This window comes from Crotalus tigris, unplaced genomic scaffold (assembly GCF_016545835.1).
Source record: "Crotalus tigris isolate CLP2741 ecotype Arizona unplaced genomic scaffold, ASM1654583v1 scf7180000024448.655566, whole genome shotgun sequence".
NCBI classification, from domain to species: Eukaryota; Metazoa; Chordata; class Lepidosauria; order Squamata; family Viperidae; genus Crotalus; species Crotalus tigris.
In genome coordinates this window covers 244,364-264,016 of record NW_024100617.1, presented here as the reverse complement: position 1 = coordinate 264,016, position 19,653 = coordinate 244,364, and the positions used below count along the sequence as shown (strand labels likewise).

General features: G+C 38.0%; 1 protein-coding gene across 7 annotated transcripts in view; it reads left to right on the top strand.

The window, feature by feature from the left end:
• The window catches only part of CUNH7orf57 (chromosome unknown C7orf57 homolog), a 265,259-nt gene extending 247,922 nt beyond the window's left edge, over window positions 1-17,337 (top strand). For 4 of the 7 annotated variants that reach the window (XM_039332108.1, XM_039332107.1, XM_039332106.1 and 1 more), the window contains 3 exons: window positions 8,984-9,099; window positions 11,049-11,199; window positions 16,747-17,337. In XM_039332108.1, coding sequence (XP_039188042.1) covers window positions 8,984-9,099; window positions 11,049-11,199; window positions 16,747-16,789 — 310 coding nt within the window. In that variant the 3' untranslated portion in view covers window positions 16,790-17,337. The remainder of the gene's footprint in view (window positions 1-8,983; window positions 9,100-11,048; window positions 11,200-16,746) is intronic. The other 3 variants (XM_039332109.1, XM_039332110.1, XM_039332111.1) reach the window with 3 other exon arrangements.
• The last annotated feature ends 2,316 nt before the right edge of the window (window positions 17,338-19,653 follow it).

Here is a 19,653-nt window from a genome sequence, read left to right as displayed (position 1 = left end):
TTCCTTATCTCCTTCCACTATGCGTGCATGTTCAGGGGAGAGTTCCTCCTTAGGCCCTTGGTAGAGTTTGTGTACGCTCTCCCAGAATCTTTCATGGCGCTTGTAGTTCGAATCCCATCTTTCCATAAGATGTGAGTGCATTGCTTCTGTAAGCTTTCTTTGTTGCCTCATGTCATAGGGACCCTGAGACTCTTTGGCTTCACTGAGGCTTGAGCTTCAACCTCTGTGTACAGGTCAAAGTTGGCTGTTTCCAGCATTTCTCCTTGACTGGCTGGGTCAGAATAGTGAGAAGATATGCTCTTCTTTCTATCAGCTTTATAAACGCAAAAGTAATTTGATGAGACTAATTCCTTCAATCATCTGCACCAGTGATTTGAATCATCCTCAGATTGGCTTCAACCTCAGTGTTGTTCCTTAAAGCATCCATCTGCATTAATGCAGCCTTTGTCAACCAGTGTTTCAAAGGAGTGATTTGGGTGGTATCTTTCTCCCCTAAGCATTTCTGACGGATGCATTGTGTTGCTGATCTCCTTTAAATCTGCAAGAAGTTTCCTATGCCTGTTAGCTGCCTATAACTGATGTTATAAGTGACTGCCTTGAAGCTTGCTAGCAGCCAAAGTAGAGAAATACAAAATACACTTGTTCTGAAATGCTATCAAATTAGTTCGCTAGGCTGTTGCATGTAAAGATTATCTTATGAATCAGAGAAATTGTTGGATGCAATTGAGCTTCTTCAAACGTTCCTGCCGATCGCACCTCATTGTAAGGATTCCCTGCATGTAAAAGCTGAGTCACCCCCCTCCTCCTTTCTTCAAACAGCTTAGGGCAATGAGAGGATTGTTTCAAAAGATTGTCTGTGAACCTATTTCCGTTTGCTTGGAAAGCAAAGACAAAGTTTAGCATCTGGGTTACTAAAATGCAAAAGAGCTGTGCGTATTATAACTGTTTCAGTAAGCCTTGAAGAAGAACTTTGTCATTAGCATGTGAGACTCAAAGTTTAGCAAACCTCTGATGCTTTTGTTTAACACTAGAGAAAGTGTTATTCAGTTGCGAGAAATCTTTCTATCCCCAGAAGCCAGAGGCAGGCAATTAACTCTCAACCAAATGCTGCTTTCCCTTAGCAACCAAGCCAAAGGGTGTTACTAAGAAGAGCAATTAAGTAATTAACCTCTTCACACAGCCACAGCACTGGTGAAAGAAGCTAAACTCCCCCTCCCTTTGGAATGCTAGGAATTTCAACTATGTCAATGGAAAGAAAGTGTTCAGAGGCTCCAATAGCAATGCAGTAGCATCCCCTGGTGGCCAATACACACATGACATCTTTCCGCAATTTCCATGCTGGATTACAACAACTTGATAATTAATTCAGCACATAGCTTATACCAAGCCAAGTTAAGAGCACCCCCTAGAAGGGAAAGAAGGTACTTCACGCATTACTAACTATGCAGAGTGAATCTGATAGTAAAAAAGCAAGTTACTTAAATTCATCCCACGCTTCCAACACCCCCTAGAGGGCACAGAGTGAACTTCACCTAAAGTAATCACTCACTCAAGCTGACGACCCAGAAGTTCCAGCCTGAGGGCAAATTAAGGAGAAGAAGAGGCAGCAATTAACCTTGCTTATTATCACAAAGCTGATGACCCAGAAGTTCCAGCTTGTGACCTAACAACCAGGTGGGAGTTTGTGCGAGCTAGTGGAAGCTCAGCATTCTGTCAGTGGTCACTAGAGGTAACGTGGTAATAAGAAGAATTTTGGCTGGCCTCTCTTCAGATGCCACGTAGTGGTTAAAGGAGGAATTACATGCAAGCCTTTAATCATGCACAGAGAAACCCTCTAGTGGACAAAGGGTGAACCTCGAAGGAAGGGCACCCTGGTAACTGACCCGCAGGAAGTGACCCCCAATGGTGAAAGGGTGAATTGTGCTGAAATACTCACAAATGCAGGAGAACGCACCGAGTGGCGCCTCTGCTCACAGACAGCACCCCAGTAGCTGATCTGCAAGTAGCGACCCCTAGTGGTCAAAGAGAGAAGTTCATCAAATTTGCTTCAAAATACCTGGGAAGAGTACTGAACCTGTCCTAACCATGGCAGAGTGTCCCACTGATTTAGATGAAGGGGTTCAATCAACAGCCTAGATGAGACAACTTGGCTGTAAGGATGACTGTTGTTCTCTTTTCAGCAAACTGCAGTGAAAAATTGAGTGTATTTGCTGAGATTTTTGGGTAATTCTAATTCTACTGTTACTGGGTTTATGATTCTTTTAATTGGAAAAAGTTCTATATATTTTGGTCCAAGTTTTTTACAGGGTTGTAGGGATTTTGTAGACAATTATACCATTTCTCCTATAATGAATGGTGTGGGTTCAACTCTTTTTTTATCTGCTTGTGCTTTCTATGCTTGCCTAGCTTTGTCTAGTGCTTTTCTAACTATTGTCCAGGTGTTTTGTAATTTTTCTATCCATTCTTTCAGTGATGGGATTGCCGGTTTGTTTGGGATTAGTTCTGGCATGGGGTTGAAACTTTTACCGGTAGCTATTTGAAAAGAAGTGTAACCTGTGCTGAAGTGGACTGCATTATTGTAGGCAACTTCTGCAAAAAAGAGTAGGTCCATCCAATACGACTGCTGGAAATTAATAAAGTATCTTAAATATTGCTCAAGTACTGAGTTAGATTTCTCTGATTGACCATAACCCTGATGTTGATGACTAGATGTCAGTCCCTGAGTGGTCCCTAAAAGGGATAAAAATTCCTTCCAAAATGCAGATCTAAATTGCAATCCCCTATCAGATATGATGCATTGGGGTGCCCCGTGCAATCTGTAAATATGCTGCATGAAAAGTTTCACTAAGGCTTTTGCGGTGGGAATCTTTTGGCAAGGGATAAAGTGCACCTGTTTGCAAAACAAGTCTGTGACTGTCCAGATGACAGTATTTCCATTGCTTTCTGGTAATTCCACTATAAAATCTATGGCTATTTCTCTCCAGAGGGCTGAGGGATTTGCCACTGTGTGTAACAGTCCGGGCAATTGCCCTTGCAACTTCTTTGCAGTTGCGCACATTGGGCAGCTGGCCATGTAACTTTCTATGTCCTTTTTCATGGATGGCCACCAAAATTGCCATTTAATTAAGTGTACTGTTTTTACAAATCCAAAATGCCCCACTGATTTTGTGCCATGGCAAAGTTGCATGAATGTGACTCTTTGGGTGGTTGGTATATATAACTTTTCCCCCACCCAAGGCAGTCCGTCTTTCATTGTGCACACGTGTTTATTTTTCTGAAACCATTCATCTGTTTCCAATCTTTTTCGGAATTCAATTCCGATTTCACTACCCAGCTGCGGTTTTAATTTAGCTTGGGCTCTGGTGGTTACTGGCGCTGCCAGTTTTGATTCTACTATCATTGGTTTAGAGTCGGTAGCTCGCATCCTGTTTTATTGGGGCATGCGAGAAGTTCTTTCCCCCCAGCAAATGTTTGAGCGTAAAGTGGAATTGGTGAAAATGCTGGGACCAGCAGGCTTGCTTGGGGTTGAGCTTCCTGGACGTTTTCAAGGCTTCCATGTTTTTGTGGTCTGTCTGCACCAGAAAAGGGATTTTATTCCCTTCAAGGCGCCATGTAAGTAATGACCAACGTATACCGTATGCCTCTTTCTCCCACACAGGCCAGCGCTGTTCCGTTTCAGTTAGTTTCTTTAAAACCGCTCTGACTAGGTTGACATGTTCCTTTTTTGATTCAGTGAAGATAAGGATGATGTCTAAATAAACCAGGACCCCCTTAAATAGGTGTTCCCTTGGTACCTTGTTGATTAATTGTATAAATACTGCGGGACTCCCTTGTAATCCAAATGGCAAAACTTTGAATTGGTAGCACCCCATTGGGCAATTAAATGCGGTTTTCCATTCATCCCCTTTCCTAATTCTAACATGGTAATATGCTTCCCTTAGATCTAGTTTAGTAAAAATTCTTCTTTTCAATAGGTGTGATAACATGTTCTTCATGATGGGTGGGGGGTATAGGTTGCTTTCACTGATTGTATTCAATAGGCGGTAATTCACACTTAAGCGTAAAGAGCCGTCCTTCTTCTCTCTAAAGAAGACCGGGACGGCCACTTTAGGCTTGGCAGTTTCAATGAACCCCCTTTCTAGTTTTTCTTTATGAATCTTTCCATTTCCTCCTTCTCCTTCGGGCTCATGGAATATAGTCTGGGCTTTGTGAATTTTGCCCCGGACTTAAATTCTATGGCATATTCCATGGGCTGGTGGTGGGGGGAGCTCATCCACCCTCTCCTCACTGAAAACTTCAATAAGATCTCTGTATTCCTTGGGTATTTTGGGCAGCCTCTTTTCTTCTCCCATGGATGCTTTTTCCATTTTTAATTTTGCTAAGACTCCTTGGGGTTTTAGGTCCATAGGGTCCCCCTTTGGGAAATTGATTTCTGCCGTCCCCCAATTTACCCAGGGATTCCATTTTTTTAACCATTCCAGCCCTAGGATCATTGGGCATTCCATGCCTGGGGTCACTATGAATGTTATATCTTCCTCATGGTTTCCCAGGGATAAGTGGCTAGGGTAGCTGGCACCCCCCTGCTATGGACCCATCTGACTGGCCAAATTAGATTGATTGTTCTAGCCTCCTCACTGGAATGCCCAGATTCCCCACTAGCATCGGGCAAATGAGGCAGCGGGTGCAGCCAGAGTCTATTAAGGCTTTCACTTTGACAGCTTCAGGCATGGAGGGAGCTAATATATTCACTGTCTTGAGGATGGGTGCAATGGGTCCACTTACCAGGGGTTCATCTTCCGAGCTGTCATCTGAGGCATCCACCGGCCCTGTGGTGCAGGTTGGAGTCCCTTTCCCAGGTTGGGCAGAGGTTGGGGGTTTTAAAGCCTCTATGACTCTCACGGCAGTTCTTTTGGCTTAGCTGGGGACTTCCCGGATTTACTGGCCGGTGATCTGTCTGGGTTGTGCTGGGGGGGCTTTCGAGCAGCATTCTACAGCCTGATGCCCCTCTCTCCCGCATTTGAAACAGCCTGTTGGCTTCTTGGCTGTAGCCGGTGGCTTCGCTGGCTCGGGCGTTGGCTCAGGCAGCAAGCGGCCCCATGGTTTTCCTCGGCAGTGCCTCTTCAATAGGTCGATCTCTGCTTCCTCTGCCAGGATGTATCACTCGTTGAGTTGGTATGGATCCCCTTGGAGCAGGTTAGCATCATACAGGTTGTAATTTAGGCCGTCTTTGAAATGGCTAAGGAGGATGTCTTCTGGCCAGTTCAGTTTGCTAGCAATGGCCCGGAATTCTTGCATATATTCGGAATTCTTGCGTATATTCGTCTGCGTTGCCTCACTGTTTTGATTCTTTCATGGGTTTTGCAATCAGCCAGGGGGTCCTCAAATCGCCTTCTCAGGGAGGACATGAACCGGTTGACGTCGTTGAACTCTGGGGCATCTGAATCGTGCAAATTCACCACCCAATCTGCGGCCGGCGCATCCATGGCAGATTGCACGATATGTATATGGGCTTCGTCGCTAGGGATGTGCCGCCCGTATTCCTCCATGTAGCTGAGGACTTGGGTTATGAAAAACCCAAACGTGTCGGCTCCCCTTTGAATTCTGTGTCCAGCGGTGGGAGTCTTTGAATGGATCGGTGCCTTTGTCCTCAGTGGTATTGTCTTCCATCCGGATTACCATCTGCGAGTCAGCGGAGGGTGGGGGCTGCTGAAGTGGTCACTACTGGGTCACTGGATGTCCCTGGGACTGCAGGTTTCAATTCCCCCTCAGTGTCCCTCCAGCTGCAGCTCCAGGTGCTGGTGCGGCCGCGGGGCTCAGAATTCTCCCCTAGGGAGCTGAGGGTTCTTTTCATAGGTCGATAGCTTTCTCTAGGATCCAATTTGAATGCTATGCCCAACTTCCTTCCTCTTCGCTCATGTGCAGGGATTTCTCCATCTCAGGGTCAAATTTCTTGATCTCTTTTCCCACTTGCCTTTCTTTCCAACGCCCATTGACCACCAAGGTTTGTGGTTATGCGTCTCCACCACCTCTTCTCCTGAGGAGTATGACATTTCAGATCCCGATAGCTGGCAAGTTTTCGGTCAGGGGGAAGGCTCCCTCTCCATGGGAGTTTCTCCCTTCCCTGTCTCTTCATCTGACATTGTATTTTTTGCAAAGTCCCCCAGCAAGGTTCTCCCTTCCAGGTTGATTATTACTGCAGATCCTGTCTAATGTAAGGACCCACTTCAATCCACATCTTAAGAAAGCAGAACTCTTGGAAACAGTCTCTTCCAACAGGAACTTTTATTAAAAGAAACTGATAGCGGGCATGATAGACAGTAGCTGAGGGATTCCCTTACAATTCGATGTTTTAAAATATCCTTAAGCAGCCCCCCCACCCCGTAGTTCTTCCAGGTGGGCAGATTTCTAGGTGTCAACTCCAGGAGAGATAATATCAATCCAGCTCTGTTGGCTCAATCATTCAACAGATGCCAGATGCTGCATCTCCCCCCCTTTCTCTGGCTGGCCAGTAAAGGAGGAGAAATTCAGAGGAACATAGGATGAAAGGCAAATGGCTACATTGTTATGGTTAGCAGATCCGAAGCAAATCAACAAAAGGTTACTTTGTAGTGAATAGAGGAAATGAAAATAATAAAAACCCCATGCATACCCCCTCCCCCTTAGTAGTATGACAGAATCTAGGAGAGAGTAAGAATTGGTTTTATATCAGAGAAAATAGATAGAAATGAAATATAACTGGATTTTGACAATACCTCTGAAAAAGTAAGACTACAACCTATCCTGCTAAGTTCCCGCCACAGGTTTTGGAAATCTTTTGGATAAATTATTAGTGCTAAGATGCACAACAACTTCAACATCACAATCCTTACTAGAATTTTTGACAATGTGTCTCTTTTCTCTGCTGTCAGTAGGATCAGGCAAACATCTCACATTGTTCAAAACCTCTACATCCTTTCCTAAATTGACACCTCTTACTACTGAGTCACCAACCAGAAAGTGGCTTCTTCTTTCTAGATTCCTTGTTCACCTCACATGACTTTGCAATACCTGATTCATACCTTCCATGATGCAAAACATCTTCCTCACAGACCACAGTGCCATGCTCAGTTGAGTCATCATCTTCATCACAAATAGCTGAACCTGCCACTTTAGTGGCATTAAGTTCAGTAAGAGTCCTGTATCTATTAGGCAGAGACACATCAAAAGCTTTGTGTTTATGTTCCACAGGTTTCACTTTGCCAGATCCAATAGTTGTCCATACTGCTCTTCTCCTGCAGGGTCTTTGTGATAGAGAGGGCTGATAGTGAGGCAACTCAAAAGAACACACAGGTTGAGTCAGACACTTAATTTCAGCCTAAAGAGTACAGACTAAAAACTTTAGATAAGTAATCTGTCCATGTAAACTATTAGTCAGCTTAAAATAGGATAGTATCCAAATTTAAAAAGAGTAAAACAAAAGACAACTGCAAAACAAGTGTTGCACTGAGCAAAGCCAGACATTCTAAAATAAAACTGCAATCACACAAGCACTTATCAAGGATAGAATAATCTTGGTAACATTGGTAATATCAAAGATGAATTATTGCTGCTTTCAAACTACAGATGTAAGTTTGCCCTCACAATAATTTCACAGAGTTGATGCAAATAAATATTCCCTTGCAGCCTTCCTGATTCAGATTTATAACTGTATGATTCTGTTACTACTAACTTGCTGCTGAATGAGAGAATATTAACTGAGGATTCCCTGGGCATATATAATTGATCAGATATGAAATGTTAATGCCTGCTATGCTTTAATTTGCTTCCCTAATTTTTCACTATTGCATATTTTAAAACAATATTTAAAACATCCATTTCATGAGTACATTAGTTTATTTTTGATACTTGTGGATATTAATTATGTTAAACAAAAATGACAAAATCAATATACATAAAAATCTGATTGTTGCTATTTTGAGGAGTTTGACTGTGCACATGATTACAACTGGTCACTTAGCTCTGACATTGTAGTGGACGCCCCACCCCAAAAGGCACTTGCAGCCTAGTTCCAAATTTATGATGGCTGGGAGAGGTGTGATCACATTTTTACATTGCAGGCACTTGGCAACCCATCTGCATTTATGGCTGTTTGCAGTGTCCTGCAGTTACATGACTGCAATTTCTGGCTTTTTGGTGAAAGCCAGCATTTATTTTTGGTTTTCAGCAAAAATGCCCCATAGCAAAGTGAGTTCGCTTAACAACCGTGGGTTCACTTAACAACTATAGTAATTTGCTTAATGACTGCCACAAAAAAGTCTGTAAAATTGGGTCAGTTACATGATGATCCTTTTATAACTGTCACAACTTATGATCGTAATGGGCAGGCTCCATCATGGTGATAAGTCAAGAACTATCCTTACTTACGTTAATTGTAGCTGGGTTCTTTGAACTTCTAACAGTTTTTTTTCCCCTTCACTACTGAAAGGGATGGTGTAATCAACAATATATACAATAATAGGATGTGTACAAGTATTGTTTTTTGTCATTTGTCCAAAGAACTGTACTGCTAATTACATATCTTTGGATTAGAAGAATTTTTGATACAATTTTAGAAATAAATTTCACAGAATAACTGATAATTAAACAACTAAAGGAAAGAAGTAAAACATGAGGTGTAATAATCTGCATGTTACAAAGAAAATGTACATACAAACCACAAAATAGATGTTTACACATAATGATACCTCTGTTGCTGAATTTACCTACTTGGGAAAACTTCTGTGAAATAATTTGACATTTTATTTTTCAGTTCCGCTAATTATTGGGCCTTCAATAATGGAATGTTTTCTCAAATTATTTACTTTTATTGTTATCCATAATAGGGAAATAGGTATTCAATTTTTCTTTTCTTTTTATACAATTAATGTTTGCTCATAATTATTACTATGAAAAATTTATTAGACCTAGTTTTAATTTAACATTTAATTATTTATTTTCTATGAAGGCCTGCTCATAAAAAAAATGAACCTATAAACTTCAGCAAACTGATTAGCAGTGGTTATGGTGATGAATGGCTTCAGCAACGTGATCAGTGGGAGAAAAAAAATACCGAACCTAATGGTAATGTGTTAAAAAAATTTTTAAAATACTACATCATTTTTAATGCTTAAAAGTTTGCTTAATAATCCCTGCTCTAATTTACAAGCCTGTTTTAAATATTTGTGGGTCATAAGTAAATAAAGTATATTTATTCACATTCTGTAACTAATCAGACTTGAATTCACACATCACAATATGGCAGCTGTATTTTCTTTTTTCAAAAATTAATATTTTATAAACTCAGCCATTATTTATATGAATTATGGTTTACAGTTTACCTTGTGTAAATTCTGTCAATTATCGCTTATTCAGCAATCTATAGTTAAAACTTAGTGTGATTCCATTAACTGTTTTTTAAGGAAGTCCAATTCTTTTCAATGAAATATGCTTTCAAAGAGTAAAGCATTCAGTTCTATCCTGATTATAAAAACAACAGAACATCTTCATTGTAAAGAAGAAATCATTAGCATTATTTTGCGGCAACTGCCATTATCAAAGTTATTCTACTTTAAAATATTTAAAATTATGGCATAATATATCTGTAGATTATATTCTGGTGGAACATTCATTTTATAATATAATTAATATTTAAATATATCTGAAGAAATGTTCAGAAAAGTAGCAGCTTTTAAGATTTTGCAAAGCATTAAAGATGATATTTTATAAGGCATATTGGTGCATGCCCAATACCTTTTGTACAAGCAATAAAACTGTCACACTCTGTGAAAAGCTCTTGCAGTTGTCTGCACATAATTGTTTGTTGGTTTATTTTATGCAGTTTATAGTCCACTCCAACTGCATAGAAGAAGTAGTATTTGGCTCCCTTTCCATATCTCAGATTAAAACAAAATATGATATAGTTAACAAATTAAAGCCATAAAATCACAGTATAAGACCCTACGGATAATTGTAGACCATACTTTATATACCCTCACCACTGAAATTATGTCCATTTTTTTTAGGGACAAATAAGATCCTTTTTAAACACCAACAGGGAATGGGCCATTTGAAGGTCTGAAAGACTGCTGTTCCAAACAAGTGGATGAACAATAGAGAAGGCATACTATGGTAGCATTTGTAGATGGCATTATCTGAGCAAAGGGCATGGAGAGAGTTTGTCTTGTTTGACAATATTGGGTGAACAGATGTTTTGGAAGAAGATAATTCTGTAAATATCCAAGCCATGAACCATATAGGCCAGGAGTGTCAAACTGCCGGCCTGCGGGCCGGATGCATCATGGTGAAACTGCACCCACCCCATTGCTGGCAATGGAAAAAAAAGTCACGATATGTCGTGACACGTTACATGACATTGCAAGTTTGACACCCCTGATATAGGGCTTTGACAGTGGTAACCACTATCTAGAATTACATTTAATGTACAATCAATAATCAGTACAGTTCCAAAAATAATGTATTACAATGGTGCAACAAGGAGTGCCCATAACTACTTGAGCCATTGTATTCTGAATCAGATGTACTTTCCAAATGCACTTCAAAATCAGCCCCATGTAGAACGCATTATAATAGCATAATCAAAGTGACTAGGGAATGAGTGACTATGGATAAAGTCTATTATATGTGCACACACATTTACTACACACAGATAATTGTTTTGTGAATTCAGGCACAGATGCTTAAGTAGTCCTTTGTAAGTTTTGCAAAGTACAGTTTTGAATGCGTAATCTTAATTGTTTTTATAGAACCAAATTTATATCCATTTAAATGTTTAATATAGATCTGAACATCTTTTGTAGTCACTTTGTTTTAAGCAAGCACTTTGGACAATTGTTAAAACATATTGGCTGAATTCTAACTTAGAAACAGAACCTATAGCCCTCCAGATGAATTTCTATTATCCATGGGACAAGATTGCAATTCAACAGCTTTTGGAGGATGATAGATTTCCCATCTCTTTATATTCAGAATGCATTTTAAGTAAAGAATTCCTTTTCCATTATTTCTTGCAGATTCTCTCCTTCCTCCAAGTGAGTATCAGAAGAAAATAGAAAAGAGGCAGAAAGCTAGGAAACATACATTGTCATACAAAAGAAAATCTAAATCTCAATCTGGACTTGAAATGGGTGCCCAGCCTAAGAAGTCACTCTTCAAGCTCAGAATGTATGCCACCCAAGATCATATCCCAACAGCGCATTTCTGATCTAGCCAAATATAAGAATTCTATTTTGCTGTTTTTTTTTCTATTAGAAGAGAATTTAATAATTGGGAAAAGTACCTTTAGACATATGGTTAATACAGATATTTTTAATGTTAATCAAATATTGAATGATGCATTCCTCCTCAATGCATTTCTGAAAGTACAAGAATATTCAGTAAAGTTTCTTCTTATAATGGGAAATAATTGGGCCTTGTTGACAAAATTAGGCCTTGAATTGACAAAAAATAAATAAATAGTAATTTTGCATGTACTTTATACATAATAGCTTCAGTTCAAAACAGAATAAATTGGAGGTTAGTATATATGAAGGCTCTTGTTTACTTTTCCTGAATGATTTTGCAGACTAATTTTTAAAATGCATGAATTTAATGCAAAATAGCTGTTAGTTATGCAGCATGCAAAATGAAATTTCTACAACTTATATTGGTTCTAAACCAACTATCTGAATTCAGGTAACATTCATCACATTCAAAATAGAATTTAATTCTTATGATAGGGAAGTTCATTCTTTTTTTTTTAATGAGGTATCTGTAAAGAATGGCACAGACATAGACCTATACAATAACTCCATGGGCTGTATTTGTATTCTGTTGTAAAAGAAAAAGAAATTACTGATTAAAATGATTATTTAAAAACCCTGCATCCAATGAATTAATGATATACTGGAAATAAAACGGAATGTTTTTGAAAGGAAATTAGACTTAAATATTAAACTCTTATATGTCAGAACAACTCTTGTTCTTTTAACTACGGGTAGTCTTTGGCTTATAATCGTTTGTTTAGTGATTGTTTGAAGTTACAACAGCAGTGAAAAAAGTGACTTACGACCGTTTTTCATACTTACAACTGCAGCATTCCCATGGTCAGGTGATCAAAATTTGGATGCTTGGCAACTGGTTCATATTTATGAAGGTTGCTGTGTCCCAGGGACATAAGATCAGCTTTCTCAACCTTTTGACAAGCAAATTCAATGGTAAAGCCAGATTCATTTTACAACCGTGTTACTAATTAATGATTCACTAAACAACTGTGGCAAGAAGGGTTGTAAAATGGGGCAAAACCACTTAACTGTCTTGCTTAACAGCAGAAATGTTGGGCTCAGTTATGGTCATAAGTCAAGAACTGCCTGTACGTTCCAGCTTCTTCCTTGGAGAATTAAACTAAGTGCCTAAAAATAACTCTTTTTTCATATCTGCCTCCTCAAATTGCAAGACTGCACACTTCCCACTGAATTCAGTATGATTGTTTTAGCAAAGATGGATGGACAAAAAAAAAAAAGAAATAATTTCTGGCTAAATAGGTCTTTAATACTTAATAGTAAGTATGTGAAGGCTGTATTTACATTATTTTAAGAAAACTAAGTCCGGAGGAAGGGTGGTGACGGCGGTGCTGATGGCGGCTTTTTTCAGCCGTCCGCCCTGGAATGTGTCAAAGCCAGCTGAGACAGCGAGCAACAGCCTTCTCGCGGCTTGAAATCTCTATCCCCGGGCGAAGGGGAGGAGGTGAGCTTCCCTCGGATAGTGGTAGAGCTCCCTGAGAGACCCCAAAGTTTTTTTTCTTTGGAGGTCAGAGGGTGAGAGCTCCCACGGAGTCTGAGGCGTTCTCCACATTCCAGGATGCCTTTGCTCTAATTTTTTTTTTAGAGCAAAGCTAGATGCTGCTTTCACATCTGCTTTCAAAATGAACTTGTGAGTAAAATTTAAAGCAGACAGAGCTGACCAGGGAGATTATATTGGTGATTATTCTGAGACTTTAACTCTGGAAAAGATTTCATCTTCTCTTTCTTCTTATTTGAGAGGGGTGAAAAATGGTGCTGAGATGTGAAAGGACCGGAACTTCAATTTGAAACAGTGTAACAGCTTTTACAAGATATAAGAATTTTCTTTTTTTTTTTTTTAATATAGGGGGCTTTTGTCTTTTTTCCCCTCCTTTTGTCTCTCTTTTTTTTCTCTCTCTCTCTGCTAACTGTTGAAGGTTTTATAAGATTTTAAAGAGTTTTTTCTTTTTTATATAAGTGACAAGATGGCTTCAAAGCATCTCGGAGCTTTTGTTTCTAAAGCCTCGATTTCCTCTTCGGTAATGCAGATAGCCCAGCAAGTCGAATCTAAATTTCCACCACTTTTTTCAGCTTTACCAGCAGTTTTATCTAAAGACTTACAGGACGCTTTGGAAGATAGTGTACGACGGATTGAAAAAGAGATAGGTGAAATTATTGAAAATAAATTTAGGAAACTGAGAGAAAATATAGTGTCTGTGTTTCAGAAGTTTGTTGATCATATAGAACGTCTGGATCAGCGTATTGATGTTGCTGTAGAAAGTTCTGAAAAATTGGAAGATCAAGTGGATAAAAGAGAAAATAAGGTGGAAATAATTCAGGATGAAATTACTATGTTACAATACAGAAGTATGGAGTTTGCTTTAAGAATAAGGGGAATGCAGGAAAACATTCAAGAGGATTTGAGACAAGTGGTCATAAAGGACATAGCTTTTATTTTGAAATCTGAGCCTGAAGAAATATTGAGCGAGACGGAAAAAGTTTTTAGGGTTAATTCAAGGGTTGCGAGGCAGAGGAATCTGCCACAAGATGTGGTTATTTATTTTTCTAGTAGATCACTTCGTAACAAAATTTTACAAGCCTTTTATAAGCAGAGATTTCAAATTGCAGCTCAGGATGTTATACTTTTGAAAGAATTACCTTCAAGAATTCTTAAAGTAAGAAAACATTTTGTTTTTCTGGCTGATGAGCTTAAGAGGCGACAGGTCCGGTTCAGATGGGAAATACCGGTTGGAATAGCAGTGAATTATGCAGGGATACATTATAGACTTGATACAATTTCAAAAGTGAAAGATTTTTACACTTTTGTTTTGAAGGCGGGCTCTTCATTACCCACAGCTGAGATATTAGAAGAAAAGTTGGAAGAGCAACAGATTGAAGAAGATATACAGGTTAAACCTCTGCAACAATCTTTCTTGACAGAAGATTCATTAAAGAAATTGAGTATGACTCATGTAGCTTTCAGAAGCAAAATAAAGGCGGGCTCTTCATTACCCACAGCTGAGACATCAGAAGAAAAGTTGGAAGAGCAGCCGATTGAAGAAGATATGCAGGCTGAACTTTTGCAGCAGTCCTCCTTAACAGAAGATTCATTAAAGAAATTGAGTATGACTCGTGCAGCTTTCAGAAGTAAAATAAAGGAGGGTTCTCCGCCATTTTCTACGCACTAGACAATAGAAGGAAAAGTTGGACATCAGCCGGCTAGCTAGCTTTTGGGGGGGGGAATTATAAAGAGTTTTGTTAAATCTTTGTTATTTAGGGGGAAAAAGTTTAAAAATTTAAAATTATGATCTCTGTTTGGGAGAAGACTTGATAGGTTTTAATTTAATGATTTAATATTTGGGAGTTTATATTGTTTAAAAGAAATATACATCTCGGGGTGGAGAAAGTGGATAAATTATATGAAGAATAAATATGGGATTTAATGGATAAATTATGATTAGAGTAGATATGATTAAAAGTATTGTTTTGATTATGAATAATTTTTGGTTTAAATTTGGAATTGTTTAATTTGCTTTGTATTTGATTTTTATAGTTGATTATGAATAATTTTTGGTTTAAATTTTTTAATTTGTTTGAATTTGTTGTTTAAATTTGTTTCGTATCTGAATTAAAGTAAGTTATTGATTTTGTTATTTGTATAGTTGGATAGGTTTAGTTAGATTCAGTTTGTATTAGTTAAAGTTAAGTAGATTTTGTTCAATATGTTTGAAAACCCTGTGCCAAGCTCTGGGAAGTGGGGGGAGGGGGGGTTGGGGGTGGGTGGGAAAGTAGGTTAGACAATAGGATTAAAGTAAGATAATAGATGGGACAACTTATGAGAGAGATGTTGCTTGGGCATTTCCCCAGCACTGTATCCGAAGAGGGATGAGAGTGGAGGAGAAAGGTTAGGGAGGAAGTAGGACGGTGAGAGGAGAGGGGGAGGGGAGAGAGAGGTGAGGGGAGGTGAGAAAGAGGAGGGAAGTAAGGGAGAGTGTTAGGGCGGATGCAGTTTGGGGGAGTGGGCAAGCAACATCTAGGTGTATTTATTTTATTTTGTCAAATGTGAAATTTTTTCTTTTTTGTTTATGTAATTGATAAATGAAAAATAAAAACTTTTTTAAAAAAAGAAAGAAAACTAAGTCCGAGAAATGTCATATGTTCATAATATTAGAAAGTTAATTAGAAAATTCACCTAGATGCTTTAAATGTTTTTCTCATTAAGACATTTATTTATGTAAATAATTAATTTATATTCTATTGTTAGATGTCTTGACAGGCACAATAATACATCAAAACATGATAAAAAGAAAATAACCTAACAATATCTTCTTTCTGAAAAATATAGCTGAACATTTCCAAAAATAATTTCCATTTTCACAGGCATTTAAAGTAGCCCAAACCATCATATTTTACAAGCAAAAAATACTTAAAAGCAATGTTGATTATTCTGTCAAGGAAAAGCATTTCAGAGTTGTAAACCAGTTTAGAGAAGTATTGTACCTATTAGTGGCCCTCTTAAAATTTGGTGTGGTTGTGGCATGAGCTATAAAACACTCATGGTTAATATTAAATGATGCACTAAAAATGGAAAAAGATAATCTCTTGAGATTACAGGGCCATATCTGCAGTTGCTTAAAGTTTAATTTAAAATAAATATCTGAAATCAAAATTTTGTCTAGAAAGCCCCCATGTTCTGTAATAACTTTAAATAAAAGTTTTCCCATATGTCATATAGTGTAATCAATATTTCAAAACTGGGATTGCTTGGTTTCTTGATTTTTGTCTCCCACATAATCTAAACTTCAAATATATTCATAATCCATCTTTTATTAATGGATGGATCTGAGGATATTTTAATGCTAGGTGCCATTGACTATACTACTAACAGCAGTAGTTGCCAGAAGGGTCAGTTATGTCAGGTAGTTATTGATAGATTTAATATGCAGAAAAATATATCTGCATCTACTTTTTAAAAAGCTCAGTCTTTCAGCTGATATTAGTTTATATGTTTTCCAGTAGTAAATAGTAAATGAATTGTAGTAAGTACTTTTACATTTCATATGTCCATGACATTCCAAGTTTAATCTGTTCTAAAATCCTACATATTTTGTAAAAGCACTTTGAATATTTTGGGAATGAAATTAATATGTTTAATTTGTATTGAATCATAGTTATTCAAAATCTTTTCATGTGCAATATTTTATATAATATTTCAAGAACTCCTGGCAAGTTAAATTTAATATTATTTATAATTTTCAATATTGCCAAGTAAAACAAAAATTGGCAGTCATTGTCTTGTTTAAAGAAGTGATATCCTAGTTTTTATTATTCATTATAAAATAGTGAAGCCCTTCTGTTTCCCCTCCCTCCCCTATATACTTTTTTTCTTTTGTAAATCAGAAATACTGTGTCTTGCTGAGATTCCTAACTTTCTTCTCATTTTCATTTGCAGATTCAGAAACATCCCAGCCAGAATTGACACAAACAGAAATTGAGTAAAAGCTGGTACTTCACAGAATTGTCACAATTCTGTTGCTACTTCCAAACAGCACTGTATGCAGGAAACTATTATACAGCTTAGGAAGCAGGCTCCAATAGTAATCTACTAACCAACTATAATAGGCTTCTATGGTTATCTCATAAACCAACTATTACTAAGACTCACCTAGTCTCTTCTAAAGCCACACCTGTTGCTTGAGAGCTGATGAGTATCCCTACAGTCATAAGACACTGTTAATATAAGCTATACTTTGAATTGAACTACTGAAAATAGTATAGGGGAATACAAGAATGAGACCAGCTTGAACTTTACACTGCTGACTTTTTATTTTTGTATCTTTTTCCAAGTAAAAGCTAGTTATTTTCATTTTCTATGTAATAAATTGAATGTTGGTAGATACTGACACTGAAATTATTTTTCAGAATATTGGATTGTATTGATAGTTTTAAACACCATTTGTATTTTGTTCTGCTTTATTCTTTACATATAAACTTATACAAATACTTGGATTCTATTTGAATAAACATCATTAGAAATTGGAAATAACTGTCCTTTATTTATGGCTCTTTTGAGTAATAATACAATGTTATTTAAAAAAATTTGGGCCTTCAAACAAATGTGTTAAGAAATACAAGATCTAATGACAGTTTCCATTTAATTTTAAAGAAGATGGATATAAAACGTCTGCAGGACTTGGGTTTGGCTAGTCTAAAGAAAAGAAGAAATGAGTGACATGACAGCAGTATTCCAGTATTTGAGAGGCTGCCAAAAGAAAAGGGGGTCAAATTATTCTCCAAAGCACCAGAAGGTAGGACAAGAAACAATGGTTGGAAACTGATCAAAGAGAGAAGCAACCTGGAATTAAGGAGAAACTTCCTAACAGTGAGGACTATTAACCAGTGGAACAGCTTGTCTTAGAAATCGTGGGTGCTTCATCAATGGAGGTTTTTAAGAAGAGACTGTCTTCTTGTCTGAGATGGTATACATTCTCCTGCTTAAGTGGGGGGCTGGACTCAAGACTCCAAAGTCCCTTTCAGCTGTATTTTATTCAAAAAAAATTATATGATATGCTAAAGCATATCAGGTTTTGTAAACCACTTCTGGCAGCATCTGCTGGACTTATCTGGTCTTAGAAACTCAACAGGATCAGGACTATTTAGATGGTTCCAAATGCATATGGAGTGATTTGGGAAATTCATAGACATTTGGAAAGAGATAAGAGCAAAGTACTGGATTAGTTAAAAAGAAAAGCCTTATTGTTGTGTGGGAAGTCAGCCCCCCCCCAAGAAAGAAATATTAAAAGGGCAGAATTGTAAGGACCCACCCCACTTTGCATCTTAAGAAGACAGAACTCTTGGAATAATTCTTCCAACAGGAATCCTTTATTAAGAGAAAATGGTTGCAGGCATGCTAGACAGGACTTGGGGTTCAAGCTCTCCCATTCAAGGTTTTAAGGGGTTCCCCAGTAGTCCCACCCAATCAACCCCCCTTCCAGTGATAGTTTCAAGTATCACAATTCCACCCCCTTTCTTCTTTCTTCCGTCTGGATGGAGACTTCAGGTAACTACATGAAAGGCAAATACCCTGCTTTGTTATGATAAGGTCCTCTAGTGCTAACGCTTTGATGTTACAATAAACACACATTCAGCATTCAGCTCTTTGAAGTGTACTGAAGGAAGTGAGGGCCATAAAGCCCCTTTGTTCTCCCCCTTCTCTCCCTCTTATGGCAGAATCCAAAGAAGGCAGAATTGGGAGTTTCTATATTAGATAATTAAAGATGAAATATGATTCCTCAAAGGATCTTAAAGAGGCAGAAAAACATGCCCAGTTTTTCGTAATAGCCCCAAGTCTTCCTCCCCCAAGCAGAAACCAGTTCTGTAGAAATGCAGAAGTAAATAATCCATTCAGTAAGGTTGGAGCCCTCCAGCTAGAAGCTTAGGAAGACAAAGACACCTAAAATCTACATACCCCACCCAAACTCTAGGACAGGATATAATAGGATTAACCCACAGATGCCAAAGGGGCACACTCAGACTCAGGTCAAAGTACATGACACAGGAAATACAAAGCCTCAAACAGGAATAGGAAACAACTCCAAACAAAAGCCCAAGAGGGTATAAAACCCACTCCCTACTACATGTGGTCTCTCTTTTCTTCCAGAGCCATCTTTTGGACTATCTCTCCTCTTCAATAAACTACAAACTTCTTTCTAAAGCAGTAGCCATGTTGCTTATTCTTGGCTTGGACTGAACACTGATGAAGACTTTTCCTTCAACAATTTGGCAACTACCAAATAAGAGTAGTAAAAAGAATAAAAAGAAGAAAAATATATTACCAAAATCATTCTTTGACATGGTAACAGAACTCAATCTTCAGGATATATGGAGAGAGACACACAGATCAGACAAACAATATACGTTCTATTCGTAAAATTACTGAAGAACAAAAGGAAATGTTGAATAGACCAATAACTGCAATAGAATTGGAAATACCATTGAAAAAAAACAACAACAAATCACCAGGCCCAGATGGAATTCCGGTCGAGTTTTATAAAAATACACAAGAGTCACTATAATGGATAATGTTGGAGATTTACAATGAGGTGTTGGAAGAGGCGAAGATACCGACAACTTGGACTGAAGCAATCATCACCCTCATTCCTAACGAAGACTCAGACCTACAACAAATTCAAAATTATAGACCGATTTCTTTACTGAATACAGATTATAAGACATTTACAACAATAATAGCAGAAAGGATAAAGAAAATTTTGAATAATTATATTCACCCAGATCAAAATGGATTTTTACCAGGACGACAAATAAAAAATAACACGAGGATAATACTGAATACGTTAGA